The 18,919-nt window shown below is 45.9% G+C and overlaps 1 protein-coding gene across 4 annotated transcripts in view; it reads left to right on the plus strand.

Annotated features, from left to right (window-relative positions):
• HCFC1 (host cell factor C1) overlaps positions 1–18,919 on the plus strand; it is a 3,865,385-nt gene that overhangs the window by 2,948,743 nt on the left and 897,723 nt on the right. For all 4 annotated transcript variants that reach the window (XM_044080175.1, XM_044080172.1, XM_044080173.1 and 1 more), the window contains exon 20: positions 13,750–14,130. In XM_044080175.1, coding sequence (XP_043936110.1) covers positions 13,750–14,130 — 381 coding nt within the window. The remainder of the gene's footprint in view (positions 1–13,749; positions 14,131–18,919) is intronic.

The following is an 18,919-nucleotide window of genomic DNA, read 5'->3' on the forward strand; positions in this document are numbered from 1 at the left end:
CGCTATCTCATTTTCAGCAGACAAGCCATCCAAACTACTGCCCTCTATCTCTGTCCTTCCCCAGACCAGAACAGTAAGGCCATGGAGTCCTTGGTAAGAAGGTATATACTTCTGCTACCCTGGCCTTTAGGTTAGTAAATTACCAGACACATATCTCCAAATATGCCTTGGCTCTGTTAACCCAGGTCACCAAGTTTTTAGCTGACCTTCCTGATTCACATTCCAAGACTCAAATTTCTAGTCTCATTTCCCTGTCTTCTCAAATTAGTAGGCATTCAGTTAGATGCAACTCTGATGCTGCAGAAACCTCTGCCAGATTTGCAGCCTCCGCTTCAGTTCTTAGAAGAAACTCATGGTTAAGGCTACGACCCTTACCTGATGATATTAGAGCCAAATTACTGAATGCACCCCTGGATAAGTGTGCCCTTTTTGGGTCTAAAGGGCCGATCTATTTAAGGCCCTTCAGCAAAAAGGGAAGGAACAGCAGGATTTGAAACATCTGTTCAGCTCCCCCTATACCCAAATTTCACAGGAACTATACCTCAAAGACCCAGTTCATTAGGAAACGCTGTGCCCCAGCTTCCCATGCTAGGGCAAGAAAAGGCACTAGGAAACAGCAGGCAGACCCCTTTTAAGCCTGCCCAAACTGCTGCCCAGAAACCTCCCTTTCAGATCAAGGCAGGTAGCCTGTGACTACCTGTCTTCACTGCCCCCCCCCCCTTCCAGACTCCTATCTTCTGTCTCTAAGGCTGTCTCTCACCGTCTTCCAGTTTGGCAAAACATTACCTCAGACAAGCGGGTCATTTCCATTATATAGAAAAGGGTTACTTTATGACCTGGATCATTTCCCCTTCTACTAGAGAGATTTCCCATCCACCAAAAGATAAACTCCCTGATGTCCTTCAAGGATGCATCTGCAGTCATAACAAATGGGTTGTCCTGTCGTCAGGCAGCCCTTCGGTCGGCCGGATTCCAAAGTCTGGGTCCGCCTTCGGCTGATGTCGCACTTCACCCGACGTCATCTCTGCTGGTCTTCGGGTATAAAGGCATCAGCCGACGCCATTTTCCCCAGTCTTTCTTGCCGCGTGGCGCCCGAAGCAGAAGCTGTTCGCAAGTGCCGGTCGGTCAGATCCAGAGATTACTACTACCGAATACTACTTCGAAGACTTCTAAAAGCTAAGTACCCCGTTGGGGACTCTTTCTTGCCTCAGCCGATGTCAGAAAAAGTAAATAACTGTTTAACTTGTGGGAAACAAATACCTCATAAAGATTTCCACTCTTACTGCCTACCTTGCTTAGGCCCAGACCACGGCGTAGCAGCCTGTTTAGCCTGTGCTTTCTTCAACCGGCGAGCGCTTAGGCATCGGTCGGAGTTTGCTGAACAGTTTTTCGGCTCAGATTTTGCGTACATTATGCCGTCGGATCCTCCGACTACCCAAATTGTTAAAAACGCAAAGAAAAAGACCGACACTCGCAGTCCGCGGTTTCGGCCGAAACCACGGTTAAGCAAGCCGCGAGTGTCTCGGTTTCGGCCGAAACCGAGAAAACGGGTCAATCTTCAGCCGAATCCATGACTACTACTGAGGCTCCTGCTACCTTAGTTGAATCGGCCTCTGAAGTTTTGCCTACTACTGTGGTTCCTAGTGAATTATCAGACACCATCCCTTTGGATGTCTCTACCCCAGCACGTGGTGCTGCTAGGCCTCCTGCAGCCATGTCTATTAAGGCCTTTGCCAGGGCTAAAGCAGCCAAAACTGTTAAATCAGTGCCTGCTAAGCCCCCCCTCACACAGGCCCACTTCTAGTTCACAAATGCTTACTCTGGCAGAGGATTTAATATCCTTAATTAGGGGATCCCAATCTCACCCAGACAGAGCCTCTCAGCCTCCAGAAAAGAGACCTAGAGCAGAGCCCCCCGAGCCAGTGTCCTCTGATGATTCTTCGGATGACTCAAACATTACAGATCAGCCAGAGGCTCCTTTTTCTACTTATGAAGATTCCGATGCTGAAGAATCCATTCCATCTGCCTCTCCACCAGAGGAATTTTCCTTTGGGGAAACCTTACATGCCATGAGAGAACAATTCCAATGGCAGGGACAGGATTTCTCTGATTCAAGAAAAAGGCTTAGGACCTTTCTGCACTTACCACAACATAGGCCCTTAGCTATACCTCCAGTTCTGCCTGTTGTGGATGATGCATTTAATGATGTTTGCACTGCTCCTGATACTTTACCTCCAGCCCCTGCCAAACCAGATAGATTTTACAGGGTGCCAGACACTCATCACCACCTATACAAGGCCCCACTTGCAGATCCTGAGACTATATCCCAGGGGCCTAAGGCAGTAGCCTCGACCTCAGCAAAAAACCCTCTCCCTTCTGAAAGGGAATCCAGGTCCTTAGAGAGATGGGAAAAAAGTTTACACCTCTGCTACTCTCTCAGCTAGAGCTTTAAACTGTCAGTTTCATATGATCCAATACCAAGAGTTTATGCTTGATCGGTTAACTAAGAAGCTGTCCTCTGATGACTCCTTAGATAAGAAATATGTTTTAGAAATGGTGAGTAACATTCAGCAGGTTAGTAACCATTCCTTAAAATGTGGCTATGATGCACTGGAGGCTTCATTTAGATCAGCCATGACTGGCACAGTGATAAGAAGGCATGCATGGTTGAAAGAACAGGTCTTGCCGGATCATGTTAAAGCAAAGCTGTTGGATGCTCCTATGGATAAGGCCAGTCTATTTGGTACCCCTGCTCAGCAAGTAATGAAGAAAATGGAAGAGAAGGCAAAATCTGTACAAACAGTTAAGGATTTCTTACAGGTTCAGCCCCCAAGGTTTAGCAGGAACTGGCCTGCCAAAAATTGGTCCTTTCCAGACTCCTCAAAATCTCAGAGAGGCAGGAATAGACGCTCTAGAGGCAGAAATCAATCCAGAGGCGGTGCCTACAGAGGACGCCAGTGGCAAGGCAATAACCAGCGAGGCACAGACACAACCACTGCCACTGCAACAGGACAATCACAGTGACTTGGCTCTGACACCGCCTACCAGGGAGCAAATAGCAGCACCTTTAGGCGGAAAGTTAGCCTTATTTTTGAAAAATTGGCACTATATCACAAAAGACAAGTGGATTTTGCAAACCATAGACCAAGGCTACAAGTTCCACTTCCACACCTTACCAGTAAAAAGAGGAATGCCAAACCTACCTCCAAATCAAAAAACAGAAGCTCTAAAGCAGATAGCTCAATTAACAAAGATGAGAGCTGTGGAAAGAGTACCAATAACAGAACAGGGCAAAGGATTCTACTCCAGACTCTTCCTAGTACCAAGAAAAGAGAAAAGTTGGAGACCTATTCTCGACCTGTCCGTCTTAAACACATTCATCATTGTCCCAAAATTCAAAATGCTGACCCTACAGCAACTTCTTCCCATGCTGGGCAAGGAGTGTTGGCTGGTAACTCTAGATCTCAAGGAGGCATACCTGCACGTCCCCATACGACCAAATTGCAGAAGATACCTCAGATTTCTTGCAGGATCAGAGCATTATCAATTCTCAGCATTGCCCTTTGGCTTATCTACTGCGCCCAGAGTATTCACAAAATGCCTGGCATCAGTAATCGCCATTGCAGGCTACAGGAATCCAAATTTATCCATACCTGGACGACTGCCTGTTACAAGCGGACAACAAAAGCAAGCTGACAACAGATTTACAAAGAGTCATTTGCTTACTACAAGCCCTGGGATACACAGTCAATTTAAAAAAGTCAAGACTGATACCATCCCAGACAAGAACATTCTTGGGTGCGGAATTGGACACAGTAAAACAAATGGCATTCCTAACTGCAGAAAAACAAGAACAACTCCTCTTTACTTCTTGGCATTAACAAAGCAGAACAAACTAACAGCAAGAAAAGTACTGCAGGCCTTGGGCTTCATGGCATCATGCATAATCCTGGTACCCCATGCCAGACTGCATATGAGAAAGCTACAGTGGTACCTAAAGAATTTATGGTCTCAACACAGGCACAGCTTAGAAACCGAAATTCCAATAATCCCATGCCTGAAACAAGAGTTCCTATGGTGGGCTCAAGCATGCCAGTCAAACCCAGCCTTGCCATTCCACAACTTTCAAGCAAGCCAAACCATCACAACGGACGCCTCAGACCTAGGCTGAGGGGCGCACATGTTGGACAAATGCATACAAGGATTGTGGACTCCAGACCAGCTGCACCTGCACATAAACCAAAAAGAAATGCTGGCAGTAAAACTAGCAATCCAGAAATTCAGACCATTCCTCAAAGAAGGCCATTTAATGATAAGGACAGACAACACCACAGTCATGTGGTACATCAACAAACAGGGAGGCACTCATTCATACCCCCTATGCAGGATGACTCTGGACCTTTGGAATATGGCTCTGAGCTACAACATCCAGTTACAGGCAATATTTGTGCCGGGAAAAGAAAACACCCTAGCAGACATGTTAAGCAGAACCACCTCGGATGCTCACGAATGGATGCTACACCCGGACATCTTCAAGGCCATCACAAAGAAATGGGGAATGCCACAAATAGACCTATTCGCATCCCCACTCGATCACCAGCTCAAAAAATTCTGCACAAGGACATACCACCCACTTGCATGGAAGGTGGACTCTCTATCCTTCAGTTGGAAAGGCCTGACAGCATATGCATTTCCATGTCTTCCTTTGATGCACAAGGTACTACTGAAAATCAAAGAGGAACGTCCAAGGATAATTCTGATAGCTCCGAATTGGCCAAGACAACACTGGTATCCATTGCTGAGGAGCTTGTCTCAGGGGAGAATGTGGTCAATACCCCTGATGTCTTTGATGTTAACTCAGAACAACTACAACATCATGCACCCAAACCTAAAAACCTTGCAACTAACTGCCTGTAACATCACATAACAGCAACTAACCCAGACTTATCCCAAAGGGTTAAAGACATTATCCTTGAAGCCCGCAGACCTTCAACAAGAAGGAACTATGCAGGAAAATGGAAAAGGTTTGTCATTTGGAGTACTGAAAGAGGAAAAGATGTGTCGAACATAGATATTGCTAACATCCTGGAGTACTTGGCAGAGCTTCTACATACAGGCCTGTCCTATTCCTCCATCAAGATACATGCATCAGCTATTTCAGCAGAATACAGCTTCGATCCACCTGTCTTCTCGCACCCTCTTCTCAGGCAGTTCCTCAGAGGGATCAAGAATGTAAAACCTCCAAGGAAACCACCATTACCAGCATGGGACTTGAACTTTGTGCTAGAAAAATTGACACTCCCTCCATTTGAACCAGCAGCAACAGCAGATCTTCAACACCTATCATGGAAAACTGCTTTCCTACTGGCAATTACTTCAGCAAGGAGGGTTTCGGAACTACAGGCCTTAATGGCAGTACAACCCTTCCTAATCTTCCATCAAGATAGAGTGTCCATGAGAACTAATCCTACATTTATGCCTAAGGTGGTATCCAGAGTGTCTTTAAACCAGGCAATCCACCTACCTACCTTCTTTCCCAATCCACAGAACAGGGGAAAGACTGCTGCATACCTTGGATGTACATAGACAGTTACGCTACTACCTGGACAGAACCAAAGGTAACAGAAAAACTGACCAGCTTTTAGTAGCCTATGCAACAGGAAGGGAAGGAAAAGCAATTTCCAAACAGACAATCTCCAAATGGATAGGAAATTGCATAAGATTCTGTTACTCCTACCATGGAAAACCAATTCCACAGAACATAAGACCTCATTCTACAAGGGCTACAGCCACTACCACAGCTTTCTTACGAGGAGTGGCAACCAAGGACATTATTGAGGCGGCTACTTGGACCTCCGTGCATACATTTGCCAAGCATTATAATTTACCTCTATACTCTAGATCCCGAGCAGGGTTTGCCACTGCTGTATTGCAAGGGATCCTAACTACGCCATAATTCTTTTTCCTCCTCCCCTAGTTTGGCTATGGTATTCTACCCATTTGTTATGACTGCAGATGCATCTTTGAAGGACATAGTACAGTTTTGTACCTACCATAAATGTAGATGTCCGAACAGGATAGCATCTGCAGTCAGGATTACCCACCCTCCTTCCCCTCTGTGGTACTCCTAGGGTATTTACCCTCCTAATAGCTAGCTGGGGGGGAGTCTCTTATGGTGTATTTGTTTGTATATATGTACATACATGCTTATTTTTTGTTTGCCTTCTACTATTTTGGAAACATTGGCATTTATCCAAAATTTAGCTTTCCAAGTGGGCAACTGGCATCTGGGGCAAGAAACACTGAGGAAAATGGCGTTGGCTGATGCCTTTATACCCGAAGACCAGCAGAGATGGCGTCGGGTGAAGTGCGACATCAGCCGAAGCCGGACCCAGACTTTGGAATCCGGCCGACCGAAGGGCTGCCTGACGACAGGACAACCCATTTGTTATGACTGCAGATGCTATCCTGTTCGGACATCTACATTTATGGTAGGTACAAAACTGTACTTTTTCCAGCCAGTCATAGACAGCCTACTTGCACAAGGAACCATAAAACCGGTTACTCTGGCAGAAAAAAGAAAGGGAATTCTATTCAAGACTCTTCCTAGTTCCCAGGAAGGATGGACCTTTCCTGGATCTCTCTCGCCTCAATCTTTTCTTACAGGTACCCTCTTTTCATATGCTTACTCTTCAGACCTTTTTTCCTTTACTAATACGTCAGGGATTTCTAGCCACCTCCTTGGGCATAAAGGATGCCTGCCTTCACATCCCTATAAGGTCCAATTTACACTTTGCTGTTGGTTCCTTAAATTTTCAGTTCTTAGCCTTGCCTTTTGGACTTGGTGAAGAACCTTAGAGCAGCACAAATTGTCTGCCTCCAGTTGCTTATTGCAGGGTTCAAGGGATTCATATTTTTTCATACCTGGATGACGACCTGATTCAGGCAGACTGCTCCAGATCCCTACAGAAACCATTCCGCCAAGTCATCTCAGTCCTACCGGCACTGGTATTCATCCTAAACTTCCCCAAGTTCAACCTGAGTCAGTCCCAGGACCAAGTTTTCTTAGGCTGCTAGATAAAGAAAAGATGTCATGAGGGCATTCCTTCCACCCCAAAAAGTGGAAATCCTGAGGCAATATCTGGTCTTCGTTCTCAAAGCCACTGCTTTGACAGCCAGACAGTATCTCAGACTACTGAGTCATATGGCTTCCACTGTACCATGCTACCTCTGGCAAGACTCCACATGAGAAAACTGCACTGGTACCCAAAGTCCACATGGGCCCAACACTTAAACTTGTTGGACTTCAGCATCCCCTTCTTTCCTTGCCTAAGGAAGGAGATTCTTTGGTGGTTGAAGGAAGTTACACTCAACCCAGGACTTCCATTACAACTTCTTGGTTCAGTCCAGGAAATGTGCACAGGTGCCTCAGATCTGGGTTGGGGGGGCTACTTTGGGCAGCCTGAAAGTGCAGGTTGCCTGGTCACACACCTTCTGGATGGTACACATCAAAGTCAGGGAAATGAGAGCTATCCTGTTTGCCCTGACAGCCTTCCTCCATGCCCTAAAACAAGGTCCCCTGAAATTGTTCACGGACAACACTACAGTTCTGTGGTTTGTAAACAAACAGGGCAGAACCAAATCTTATTTGCTTTGCAGACTTGCACTCCAAGCCTGGGACCTGGCAGCCTGGCACGGAATCTTCTTGCAGGCACTTTATATCCCGTCAGTTCAGAACATTCAGATAGACACCTTGAGTAGGTCTATGTCACCGTCCCATGAATGGATGCTTCACAGGGATGTGTTTCTGGACATTGTCCACAGGTGGGATAGATCTGTTCTGTTCTCCTCTGAACAGACAACTACCACTGTTTTGCACCAGGCTATCCATTCCCTTAGCAAGGGCAATGGATGCCTTTTCAATCTCATGGAAGGGGATGTTTCTCTATGCATTCCCTCCTTCCATTACTTCAAAAAGTTCTGCTGAATATCCGGGTTTACTTCACGTTGTCGAAACCTGACAATATCGAGTCTGATATTGTCTGCATGGCAATATCGAAAGTGAAGAAATATGCAAGTAAACGGAAATCTCTGTAATGGGAGATTTCCGTTTACCTCAATGTAATGCGGTCTTGGAGTTGGTATATTTAAGTAGGGGGGGGGTTGTAGGGGATGCAGGGGGGCTTGCCCTCTGCCTACGCCAGTTAGTTTTTTTTTTGTTTTAATTTGTTTTGTTTTTTTTTTACGTTATTCGATGTTTTACTTAACAGAATCAATAAAGGTCGAACTTTATTAACAAAACTTTCGATAACGTGATATAGACGCGAAGATCCAGCAGGACAAACAAAAATCTTGCTGGTTGACTCCCTTTTGTCCAAGCCAGCATTGGTTCTCCCTCCTCCTGGATTTAACCAGGAGCAGTCATCACAGGTTACCTCACAGGGTGGACCTTCTCACTCAGGACAAGGGATTCCTTCTGGAATCTCTGAATCTAACCCTGTGGTTGATAGAATTTTGATCCTTTCTAGACACCTTTACACTGAGGACGTGCTAACAGTCCTGCAGGAGGCCAGGAACCCTAACACTAGGAGATATTTGTCTAAATGGAAGAAATTCTCCATGTGGTTGTCTACAAAGACAGCTAGACCCATTTCAATGAGAGGTCCCCTTAGTGCTGTCTTATTTGTATGAACTCTTGCAAGCAGGGTTGGCATATTCCTCTGTTCAAGCACACCTTGCTGCTATTTCTGCCTTTCCATCTCTTGATCCCCCTCTAACTTCCCGTCTCCCTCCAAAGTTATTCCTTAAGGGAGTACTACACCTCAAGCCCCCAGGAGGCCGGTTCCATCTCTATGGCATCTGAGTTATGTTTTAGAGAAACTCACTGCCCCCCCCCCCCCTCACTTTGAACCAGCATCTAAGGCATCTCTGAAACATTGTACCTGGAAAACTGTACTCCTCGTGACTCTGACGTCAGCCAGAAGAGTGAGAGTTCCAGGCCCTCATGGCAACTCCTCACTTTCTCATCTTCCACAAGGATAGAATGACTCTGAGGACCAACTCCTCCTTTATGCCCAAGGTGGTCTACGAACTATCCGTAAATCAGGGTATCCACCTACCTACCATTTTCTCTCACCCCCTAAATGACAGTGAGGGAGTCTTAACATTACCTTAATGTTCACCGACAACTGAGATTTTACCTTGTCAAGACTAAGGCCATTGGGAAATCAGAGTAACTGTTTGTCTCCTTTCATCCCAGAGCTCTGGGAAAGGCGGTGACAAAACATGCCATTTCTTCTTGGATTTCCAAGGCTATTTCCTCCTTCTACATATTCCCTTGGAAACAACTCAAATCAGAAATTAAGGCCCATTCCACTAAAGCCATGGCTTCATCGGGGGCCTTCTTCAAAGGACTGGACACTTCATCTATTCGGGAGGCAACTACATGGAAGTCTTTCCATACCTTCACTAAATACTACAGGTTGAATCGCATCTCTGGATCCAGAGCAGGATTTGCTAGGGCAATCCTTCATGGCTTTGTGGAGAACAGTTCCATACCACCACCCCCTTTTTCCCCATGAGCTTTGGCACTCACCCAAGAGTTTAATACTGCAGCATGAGAATAGATGAACATAGAATAGTTGAAAATCTTACCATAACCATAGATGTCCTTCTCTTCCATATTGCAATATTCATTCCCTTCCTCCTTACCCCCTTTTTTCCATCTAAACTGTTCCTTCTTTGATGGCACAGGACTTGTACAGCTATCCTGGGACTGGGGTCTAACTGTGGCATTCATTTCTGAGGAAAGGTACATGCGGACGTCACTTTTATGGCCCACACTCTCTAGACCAATGTCAGGCGTCCCACATATCTTGCAGTGACTACAAGCTTTTTTATACTGGCCGGACATTCATATAGCAAGCAGAGAGATAACCCAAGAGTTTGGAATACTGCAACATGGAAGAGAGGGACATCTATGGTTATAGCAAGATCTTGCACAACCATTCTGTAAAGAAGTTATGTACTCACCATAACATTCCATCTGCGTTGTCCATTTTCATTCTTCTTCATCCCCCTCCCCATCCCCCTTTCTCTTCTGGGAAGATATGCAGAGGTGTTCTAGGAACCACTGATGTCCTCCTATTCCTATGTTGCAGTATTCTAGGTGTGGAATTTCCTACCCTCATGCGACTTGTACGTTGGCGTCTATACAAAAGCTTCAGCTTGGCTGCTGTAGTGTGCTTGGGATGTCACACGTAGGGCCATAAACCAAGGGGTCTTAAATGTGACGTCTGCACTCACAATCCTCAGAACTTTTCAAACGCAGGTGACATTTGCATCATATGATCGTTTCTGCACAGATGTCGCATCTTAAAGATAACTAGCTCGTTGGGCTTCAAACTTTATTTTTAAGGATTGTTATAGCTAACGCTTGGTGGTTGTAGCCTTTAGCTGATGTCAGGAAAAAAGGGAAAGTGCCAGTGCAGGCGCTAGATACCACACAAGGATGCCTATGACAGGTGTTTGTTTTGCTTAGGCCGGGAACATGATCACTCCTCCTGTGCTATGTTAATCGTTTGTGCCTTAGACCTTGCGCAGCCATCTACCCACATTAAATCTCTACCTCGAGAACCTACGCCTCAAACGGTTAGCCCTTAGGATGGATCCTGCATCAGAGGCCGCACCTGAACCTTCTTGAAAGAAGGCCAAGTTTCCTAGGCCTTCTTTGCCTGCCGCTCTGCTTACCGACCCACTGCCAGCTGCTGATCTAGGGGTTGAGACGCACTCGGAGGATCCGTCGACTGCAGTGATGTCCCTCGAGGAAGCCATTTCGCAGCCGACAGCCGGCACGTCCTCTGAGCTCACTCAGACAACAACATCCGTCAAGGGGGAACCAGTTTCAGGGTTACCTCCGGCAGGGATCCAGACTTCGGATATGTTAATCTCTATACCTGGCGCCAGACCACACTCTACTTCCTCTCCAGCCAAAACACCGGATTGGCAGGCCTTCACTTCCTCTCTCATGCAGACCCTCATGGCCCTTAGGCCTTCAGCCTCAGCCACTTCCACCCTGCCTCTTCTGAGCCCTAGGCCTGTCTCTGCTTCTTCCCTTCCATCCATAATCCCTCAGGTCAGGGAAAAAGAACATGACTACTCTTCTTTCTCTTCATCAGAGTAGTCCATTTCTTATATTTCCCAGATTGCCTCCCCCAGGAGTATTACTCTCCGGATGAGGAATCTGTGGAGGGAGACTCTCTCCCTGAAGACATTTACTTTTGGTGTAACCATCACCAAGATGGATTACTTTAAATGGGACACTTCGCAAATGACTGACACCCAAAAAAGGTACTTTGAACTGCTGCAAGTGGAATCACACTCCCCTTCAGCAGTTCCTCCTGTTCTGCCTGCTTACTTGGATGCTTTCAATGTGGCCTCTAACTCCCCGTCTTGACCGCTTATATAAAGTACCAGAGGACCACAAATTCTTAGTTAAGTCACCCTTGGCGTACCCAGCTGTTATTGCCACCACACCAGATAAGCAATCTAGACTGCTGCCCTCTGCTTCCCTACTACCCTCTGACAGAGACAGTAAGTACATGGATAGGATTGTGAATAAGGTGTACACTTCTTCTACTTTGGCTATCAGAGACATAAATTCAGACCCACATGAGCAAGTATGCATTAGACTTGGTCTGTCAAGCCTCCTCCATGCTGGATTCCTTGCCTGACAGTCCCAGCAAGACGGACGTCTCAGCTAAACTTTCCTTGGCCCAACAGGTAGCCAGGCACTCCATAAGGTGCAGCTACGATGCTGCAGAAGCATCCACCAGGACTGCAGCATGTGCTTCAGGCCTCAGGAGATACTCATGGCTAAGACTCCAGAACCTCCCCGAGGACTTCAAGGCTAAAATCCTGGACGCCCCTCTGGGCCACAATGTGATGTTCGGAAAACAGTCCGCTGACCTTTTTAAAAATCTACAAGAAAAAAGCAAAGAACTCCAGAACATTAAGCACCTGCTGGTGTCAACTTAGTCCTGCAGGCGGTCTACATCCCCTCACAGGACAACTACCAAGCAGATCTCTTGAGCAGGACCTCCTCACCTCAACACGAATGGATGCTGAACAGGGAGGTCCTCTTAGATATAGTCCACTGGTGGGGTGCTCTTCAAATAGACTTGTTTGCCCCCCACCCCCCAGAACAGGCAACTGCAGAGCTTCTGCTCAAAAGTGCACTCCCATCTAGCATGGATAGTGGACGCTTTCAGCATTTCTTGGGACGGGAAGTTCCTTTATGCCTTCCCCCCCATTCCCACTGATTCAGAAATTCCTCCTAAAAAACCAGAAAGACAAACCAAAAATCTTTAGTGACTCCCTACTGGCCAAGGCAGCACTCGTTCCTCCTACTTCACAAACTAGCCAAGTGAAATCACTTCAAGTTACCCTACAAAATGGACCTACTGTCACAAGACAAAGGAACTCTCTTACACCCCACAGGTACAGATGTTGTCTGTGACTCTGTGCTTTCAGTCCAAAGGGAGGCAAGGAAACCTACCACCAGAAAATCTTACCTGACTAAATGAGAGAGATTTGCGAAATGGTGTCTGCAAAAGGGAATGGTCCCCGGCTCCGCCGATGTTCCCCTGGTTCTAAGCTACTTGTGTCAGTTGATAAAACATGACCTTTCTTCTTCTTTAAAAGTTCATCTCTCGGCCATATCTGCCTGCCCGCCCGCCCGCCCCTGGAACCCCCCTTGCTGGCCAGGCTCTTCCTTAAAGTGGTCTTGCACATGAGACCACCTAGGAAACCTATCCTTCCGCCTGGGTCCTTAACTACATCTTAGGGCAATCCTGCAGGGTCTTGTAGAACTCTCTACATCTACCACCACCCTGTCATCATCTTAAGCTGTGGTACACTCCCACACCTAGAATACTGCAACATAGGAATAGAAGGACATAGAATAGTTGTGTAAAATCTTACCATGACCATAGATGCCCTTTTCTTCCATGTTGCAGTATTCCTTCCCGCCCACCAGTGCCCCCTAGTCTTATACCTTCCTGTGCCATCTACATTTCAGTAGGTCTTAAAGTTACACACCTGTAAACAACTGGCACACCTCCTGCTGGGCCTTATTCTCTGCCTGCTGGCCTTCAAGTTCTGAGGAGTGTGCGTGCAGACGTCACATTTAAGGCCCCTTGGTTTATGGCCCTACGTGTGATGATCCACGCACACTACAACAGCCAAGCTGAAGCTTTTGTATAGAAGCCGACGTGCAAGTCACTTGAAGACAGGAAATCCCACACCTAGAATACTGCAACAGGAAGAGAAGGGCATCTGTGGTTATGGTAAGATTTTACACAACTATTCTTTCCTTTTGAGCTTTTGGTTCTATCTTCTATCTTTCTTAGAATAGTTTTCTTTCCATTATTTTATGCATCTGCTTATACAGCTGCAGCAAACTCGATCTGAGGTAATTTGGAGGACAGGGGCATTATGGGTAAGGGAGGAGGAGTTCTATAGTCCGATCCTAAGATATACAAAAGCAGCCAAGTGGTATTTGGGGTTCAGATCTGAACCCACAGATTGAAGAAGAATGAAAATGGACAGTACAGATGGAACATTATGGTGAATACATAACTACTTTTTTGCATGATTGGACTGTCATAGCTCAAGTTGTAAATGTACCTATAGTATACGTCCGTGAAGTTGTGCATTGAAAGTTGTAAAATGTTTTTGTCATTAATGCAGTGCGTCTAACAGGTGCAGGAGATGCAATGGACACTTCTGAAGCTACTCATGCTGAACTAACTCACCAAGCAGAATTGGGACACCTGAGTGCAGAGGGACAAGAGGGTCAACAAACCATTCCAATTGTGCTGACTCAGCAAGAACTAGCAGCTCTGGTGCAACATCAACAGCAACTGCAGGAAGCTCAGCAGCAACAGCAGCAACAGCTCCACCTACAACAGCAGCTTCATGAAGTTCAGCAGCACCATCATCACATCCCCACAGAAGCCCTTGCCCCGGCCGACAGTCTCAATGATCCCACCAGTGAGAGCAATGGACTGAATGAGTTGGCCAGTGCAGTGACTAGCACAGTAGCACTATTGCCTGCCACAGCTACAGAAAGTAAGTGCTATTGTACAGAAAATAATGAGCCAGCTTTGCAGGCTGAAATTGTAACTGATTTATCTTAGAGTAGTTGTATTTTCATGTTTTGTTGATACTGCAGTTTGTATTCAGAGTTAAGTTGGTCTATGTTCCCCTGTTTTGGCTAAAAAGAGCTGAGAAATCTCTGTACTGAAAATACATCAAAATGCCAGCCTGTAGTGAACATTACAGGTACTTGACCTGCACACTACTTTTCCAACATGCCTTTCTTTTTCTGTGCAGTATGTTTATCCAGCTGTGTGATCTGGACAAAAGAAACATTTATTCTGGGAGTCCCTAGTTGAAGGGGTTTGCATTTGAGCTATTATTCCTCCTGTTGCAGTTTTATTTTCTTCCAAGGTTCCATATTTGCTGAGGTGGGTGAGTGTGTGAGCTGTTAGTGAATGCACATAGCACTGTTCACCTCTCTAGAAGGTGATGCTTAACCCCTGTGCCTGTCCTTTTTCAGCTTCTTGCACGTTTTAGGTTTCGGTTTTGATATTCACTGTGGAAAGGTTTCTACTTTTAGTGTTAAATGTACGTGGGCCATTGAAGTGTTTGTGTGGGTGCCAAGTCATGAGCCAGAACCAGCACAGTTCCTTTCTCTGTTCCTTGAGAGAGGAGCAGATTACGGCCTTTTACCTAGAACCCCAATGTAAAAGAGAGGTTGTTAGTTATTTATAGACAATTCCAGTATTACATTTCTTGGACATTAGACAAGCAGATTAGGTGTTTGTTTTGTGCAAGTTTTGGAAAAACAGGCAAACTAGTCTGCACAGAGACTTATCCCAGGTAGCTGGCTGACTGTATTGCCCAAGAGCTTAGGACACAGCACACTGTATAAGAGCAGCAGACATCACTGCAGCCTTCTTTAATAATATATCCACATTGGGCTTTTGTGAAGCAACCCTTTGGACATCTGTCCATACTTTTTCCAAAAGCTGCATGATGAGATATCTGGTCTAAGAGTAGGACAGGATTTAACACTAATGTTTTTCAGGCCATGATATGAACATCCCCTGCATATGAGGGTGCAGTTGGGACTGCCTTATTAATCTTACATGATACAAGATTTGTGTTTCAGTATTAGTCTTTGTAGCACATGTAATGCAATTATGTGAGTAGCTGAGTGTAACAGTAGATGTTTGAGAAGTGAAATCATTGCTGTAGTACAAGTTTCCACTCTCTGGCCCCTTTAGCTTCTGTCCATACCTCAGGAATGACGAGAGACTTTGATAACTTAATTCTTTCGTAATACTTAGCTCTTTGTAACCATCTGAATTTCCAGGTTCAGAAGTCATTTCCTAATGTGCGTAATAGAGAGAGGCTTTCAGTACTTGGATGTATGTTGGCTAAAAGCATCCCACCTCCTCACATACACACTAGTATTATAAGATGTTCTTCGTGTTTCACTGTTGCAGTCATCACCTGTGGGTTATCCCTGCTGTGGTAGCCCTCTGTCTGCCCGAATACCGGAGTCAGTGTTTTTGTGTGCCAGCTGCCGTCACCTGTAGTCTGACGTCAGGTCATCATTGCTATAAAGCAAGGCAGCCGACATCATTACATCTGTATTTCTTGCCATGGAGCCCATAGCAGAAGCAGTTTGCACGAGTGCTGGTTGGTCGCTACCAGAAGTTGAATTTCAGCAGAAAACATCTAAAGCTAAGTACCCCATTGGGGGACCCTTTTTTCATACACTAACTGATGTCTGAAAAAGTTAACAATTGTCTCGCCTGTGGAAAGCAGATCCCACAATGAGACTTTCATTCTTATTGCATCACTTGTTTAGGCCCAGACCACGACGTCTGTCGTTGCCGGATGTTCTTCGTGTTTCGCTGTTGCAGTCATCACACTTGGGTTATCTGCCTGCAGGTAGCCCTCAGTCGGCCCAAATACCAGAGACTTAGTATTTCTGCGTCGGATGCTGTCGCTCTAGGACTGATGTCAGGTCAGGGGTATAAAAACAGGCAGACGATGCCATTACATCACTCTTTCTTGCCGAGGAGCCCGAAGCAGAAGCAGTTCGCAAGTGCCGGTCGACCGCTACCTGAATTTTCGTTTACAAATTGAATAATCCTGAAGTCTTCTAAAGCTAAGTACCCCGTTGGGGATCCTTTTTTCTTGCTCTAACCGATGTCAGCAAAAGTTAACAATTGTCTTGCCTGTGGAAAGCAAATACCTCACAGAGATTTTCATTCTTACTGCGTCGCCTGTTTAGGCCCAGATCACGACATCCCTCACTGTCTGTTTTGTACCTTGCTCAATGCCCAAACTATTCATTGTTGAGCTCTCTTTGTCGCTAAATTCTTTCGCTCTCTATCTCCGTATTCCGAAATGGCTTTGGTAAGCCTTCCCACTACCGATATTCTGAAAAAACGTAAGGATAAAGGCAGAGACAGACCGCATAGGTCCAAAGCTGTCGACGATGCTTCCGTTAAGCTAGTCGCCAGCCCGCCAGTACTCAGTGAGTCACTTTTGCAGCCCCTGATGCCCACTTCAGTGAATTTGCAGGCCTCTACCGAGACCCATTTGGAGTCCGGTATGCTGCAAGACTCTTGACTATGGAACCCACGGATGTCTCTACCTTGGATGGGTTCGGAGCCGCTGTGAAGGCACTGGCTTCTGAGGGTGTATTCAGACCTATGGACTTGCATATTAAACCGACAACTCCTTCTTTACTTAGGCCTAAATCTCGATCCATGCCTAAAAAAACGACGCCCAGGCCACATGCTCAGGCCTCTATGCCTAAAAAACAAATGATAAGAATGACTGAAGATCTAATAACTCTAATCAGGGGTAACCACCCCCCCCTTTTCTAAGAGGCCTAGGATTGAAGTTGATTATGAATCTTCTGATCAGGATTCTGTTTTTTCTGATTCTTAATCTGGATTTGCCTTTATCTACCTATGAAGATTGTGATGCAGAGGACTCCTTTCCCTCTGCTTCCCCTCCTGAGGATCTTTCTTTTGGGGAAACCTTACATACTCTAAGGGAGCATTTCCACTGGGAAAGCCAGGATTTTTCTGATTAAAAAAAAAAAAAAGGCTTAGGGATTTCCTTCTACCTCAGCATAGGCCTCTAGCTATTCCTCCTGTACTAGACATTGTTGATGTTTTTTCGGAATCTAGTTTGGCCCCTGATTCCCTGCCTCCTGCTCCCAGAAAACCTAACAGATACTACAGGGTCCCAGAGTCCCACAAGTTCCTTTTCAAAAATCCTGTTGCAGATCCAGAGACTATTTCACAGGGGCCCAAGGGCATTAAGGCTTCTACTGCTAAAATCCTACCCCTTCTGATAGAGACTCCAGGGAGCTGGATAGATGGGGTAAGAAGGTTTACACTTCTACAACCTTGGCCATTAGGGCTTTATCAGCAACATGTTATTGGATTGCTTAAACTGAAAATAATGTTAATTCCTGACTGTGTGGAAAATGAAGAATTACAGGATTTAATGCATTCTGCTGAACAAGTTGGAAAACATACTTTGCAATGTGGTTTTGATTCATTAGAGGCCACTTGCAGGGCTGCTGTTAGTGGGTCTGTGCTCAGAAGGCATGCTTGGCTTAAGGAGCAATCTTTGCCTGATCATGTTAAAGCTAAGCTGTTGGATACCCCTTTAAATCATGACCACCTGTTTGGCAACAAGGCTGAGGAAGTTCTTAAAAAGATGGAAGATAAAGCTAAATTTATGCAAACTGTTAAAGATTTTTTACAAGTTCAGCCTCCTAGATTTAGTAGGCACTGGCCCTCTAAGAATTGGTCCTTTCCAGCCCCTTCCAGGTCTTCTCAAGCCAAACCCAGACAGCAAAAACCCCAGGTTTCAGTCCCAGGGGACACGGAACTAAGCAGTAGGGGGCCTCCACTTCCAAATTTGGGAATAATAAAACTCACCCCTATGATAAACTGTCTCAATGACTTCCTTTTAAAATTTCCAAGCACTTACCAACTGACTGCCCCTTTGGGGGGAAAGATTGCTCTTCATGCAAAGAATTGGGAACTCATTACCCAGGACAAATGGGTTTTAAATATAGTTTCCCAGGGATACCGATTTCACTTCCAGACATTGCCAACACCAAGTGGGTGACCGGACCTACGCCCAAATCAGTGGGCAGAGGCCCAAAAACAAGTACTTTCTCTCTTAAGCATGGGGGCTATTCAACTGGTACCAGAAGAGGAAAAGGGACAAAGTTTCTACTTGAGACTTTTCCTGATACCCAGAAAGAACAATTCATGGCGTCCTATCCTGGACCTGTCTACTCTAAAACACCGATGTTCATCGGGCATACAGCTGCAGTAATCACAGATGGGTTTTCTGCCGTCAGGCGGTCCCTCGGTCGGCCGAATTCCAAAGTCTTGGTCCGGCGTCGGTTGTCGTTGCTTTCTCTTCTGACGTCAGTGAGGCCAGAGTATATAAGACACAGCCGACGCCATGTTCTCCAGTCTTTTTTGCCGCGCGGTGCCCGAAGCAGAAGCAGTTCACAAGTGCCGGTCGGCCAGCTCCTGAATTACGAAAATTTTGGAAACCGAAGTCTTCATTAAAGCTAAGTACCCCGTTGGGGAAACTTTTCTTGCCTCAGACCGATGTCAGAAAAAGTTAATAATTGTATTACTTGTGGGAAGCAAATACCGCATAAGGATTTCCATTACCTCTGCATACCTTGTTTGGGCCCAGACCACGACGTCTCGGGCTGTCGCTTTTGCGCTACCTTCAATAAACGCACTATTAAGCGTCAGGCGGAGTTCGCCCAACACTACTTTGGTAAAGCTTT

Source organism: Protopterus annectens, chromosome 8.part0, assembly GCF_019279795.1.
Source record: "Protopterus annectens isolate FY-2018-M chromosome 8.part0, PAN1.0, whole genome shotgun sequence".
In the NCBI taxonomy this organism is placed as follows: Eukaryota; Metazoa; Chordata; order Ceratodontiformes; family Protopteridae; genus Protopterus; species Protopterus annectens.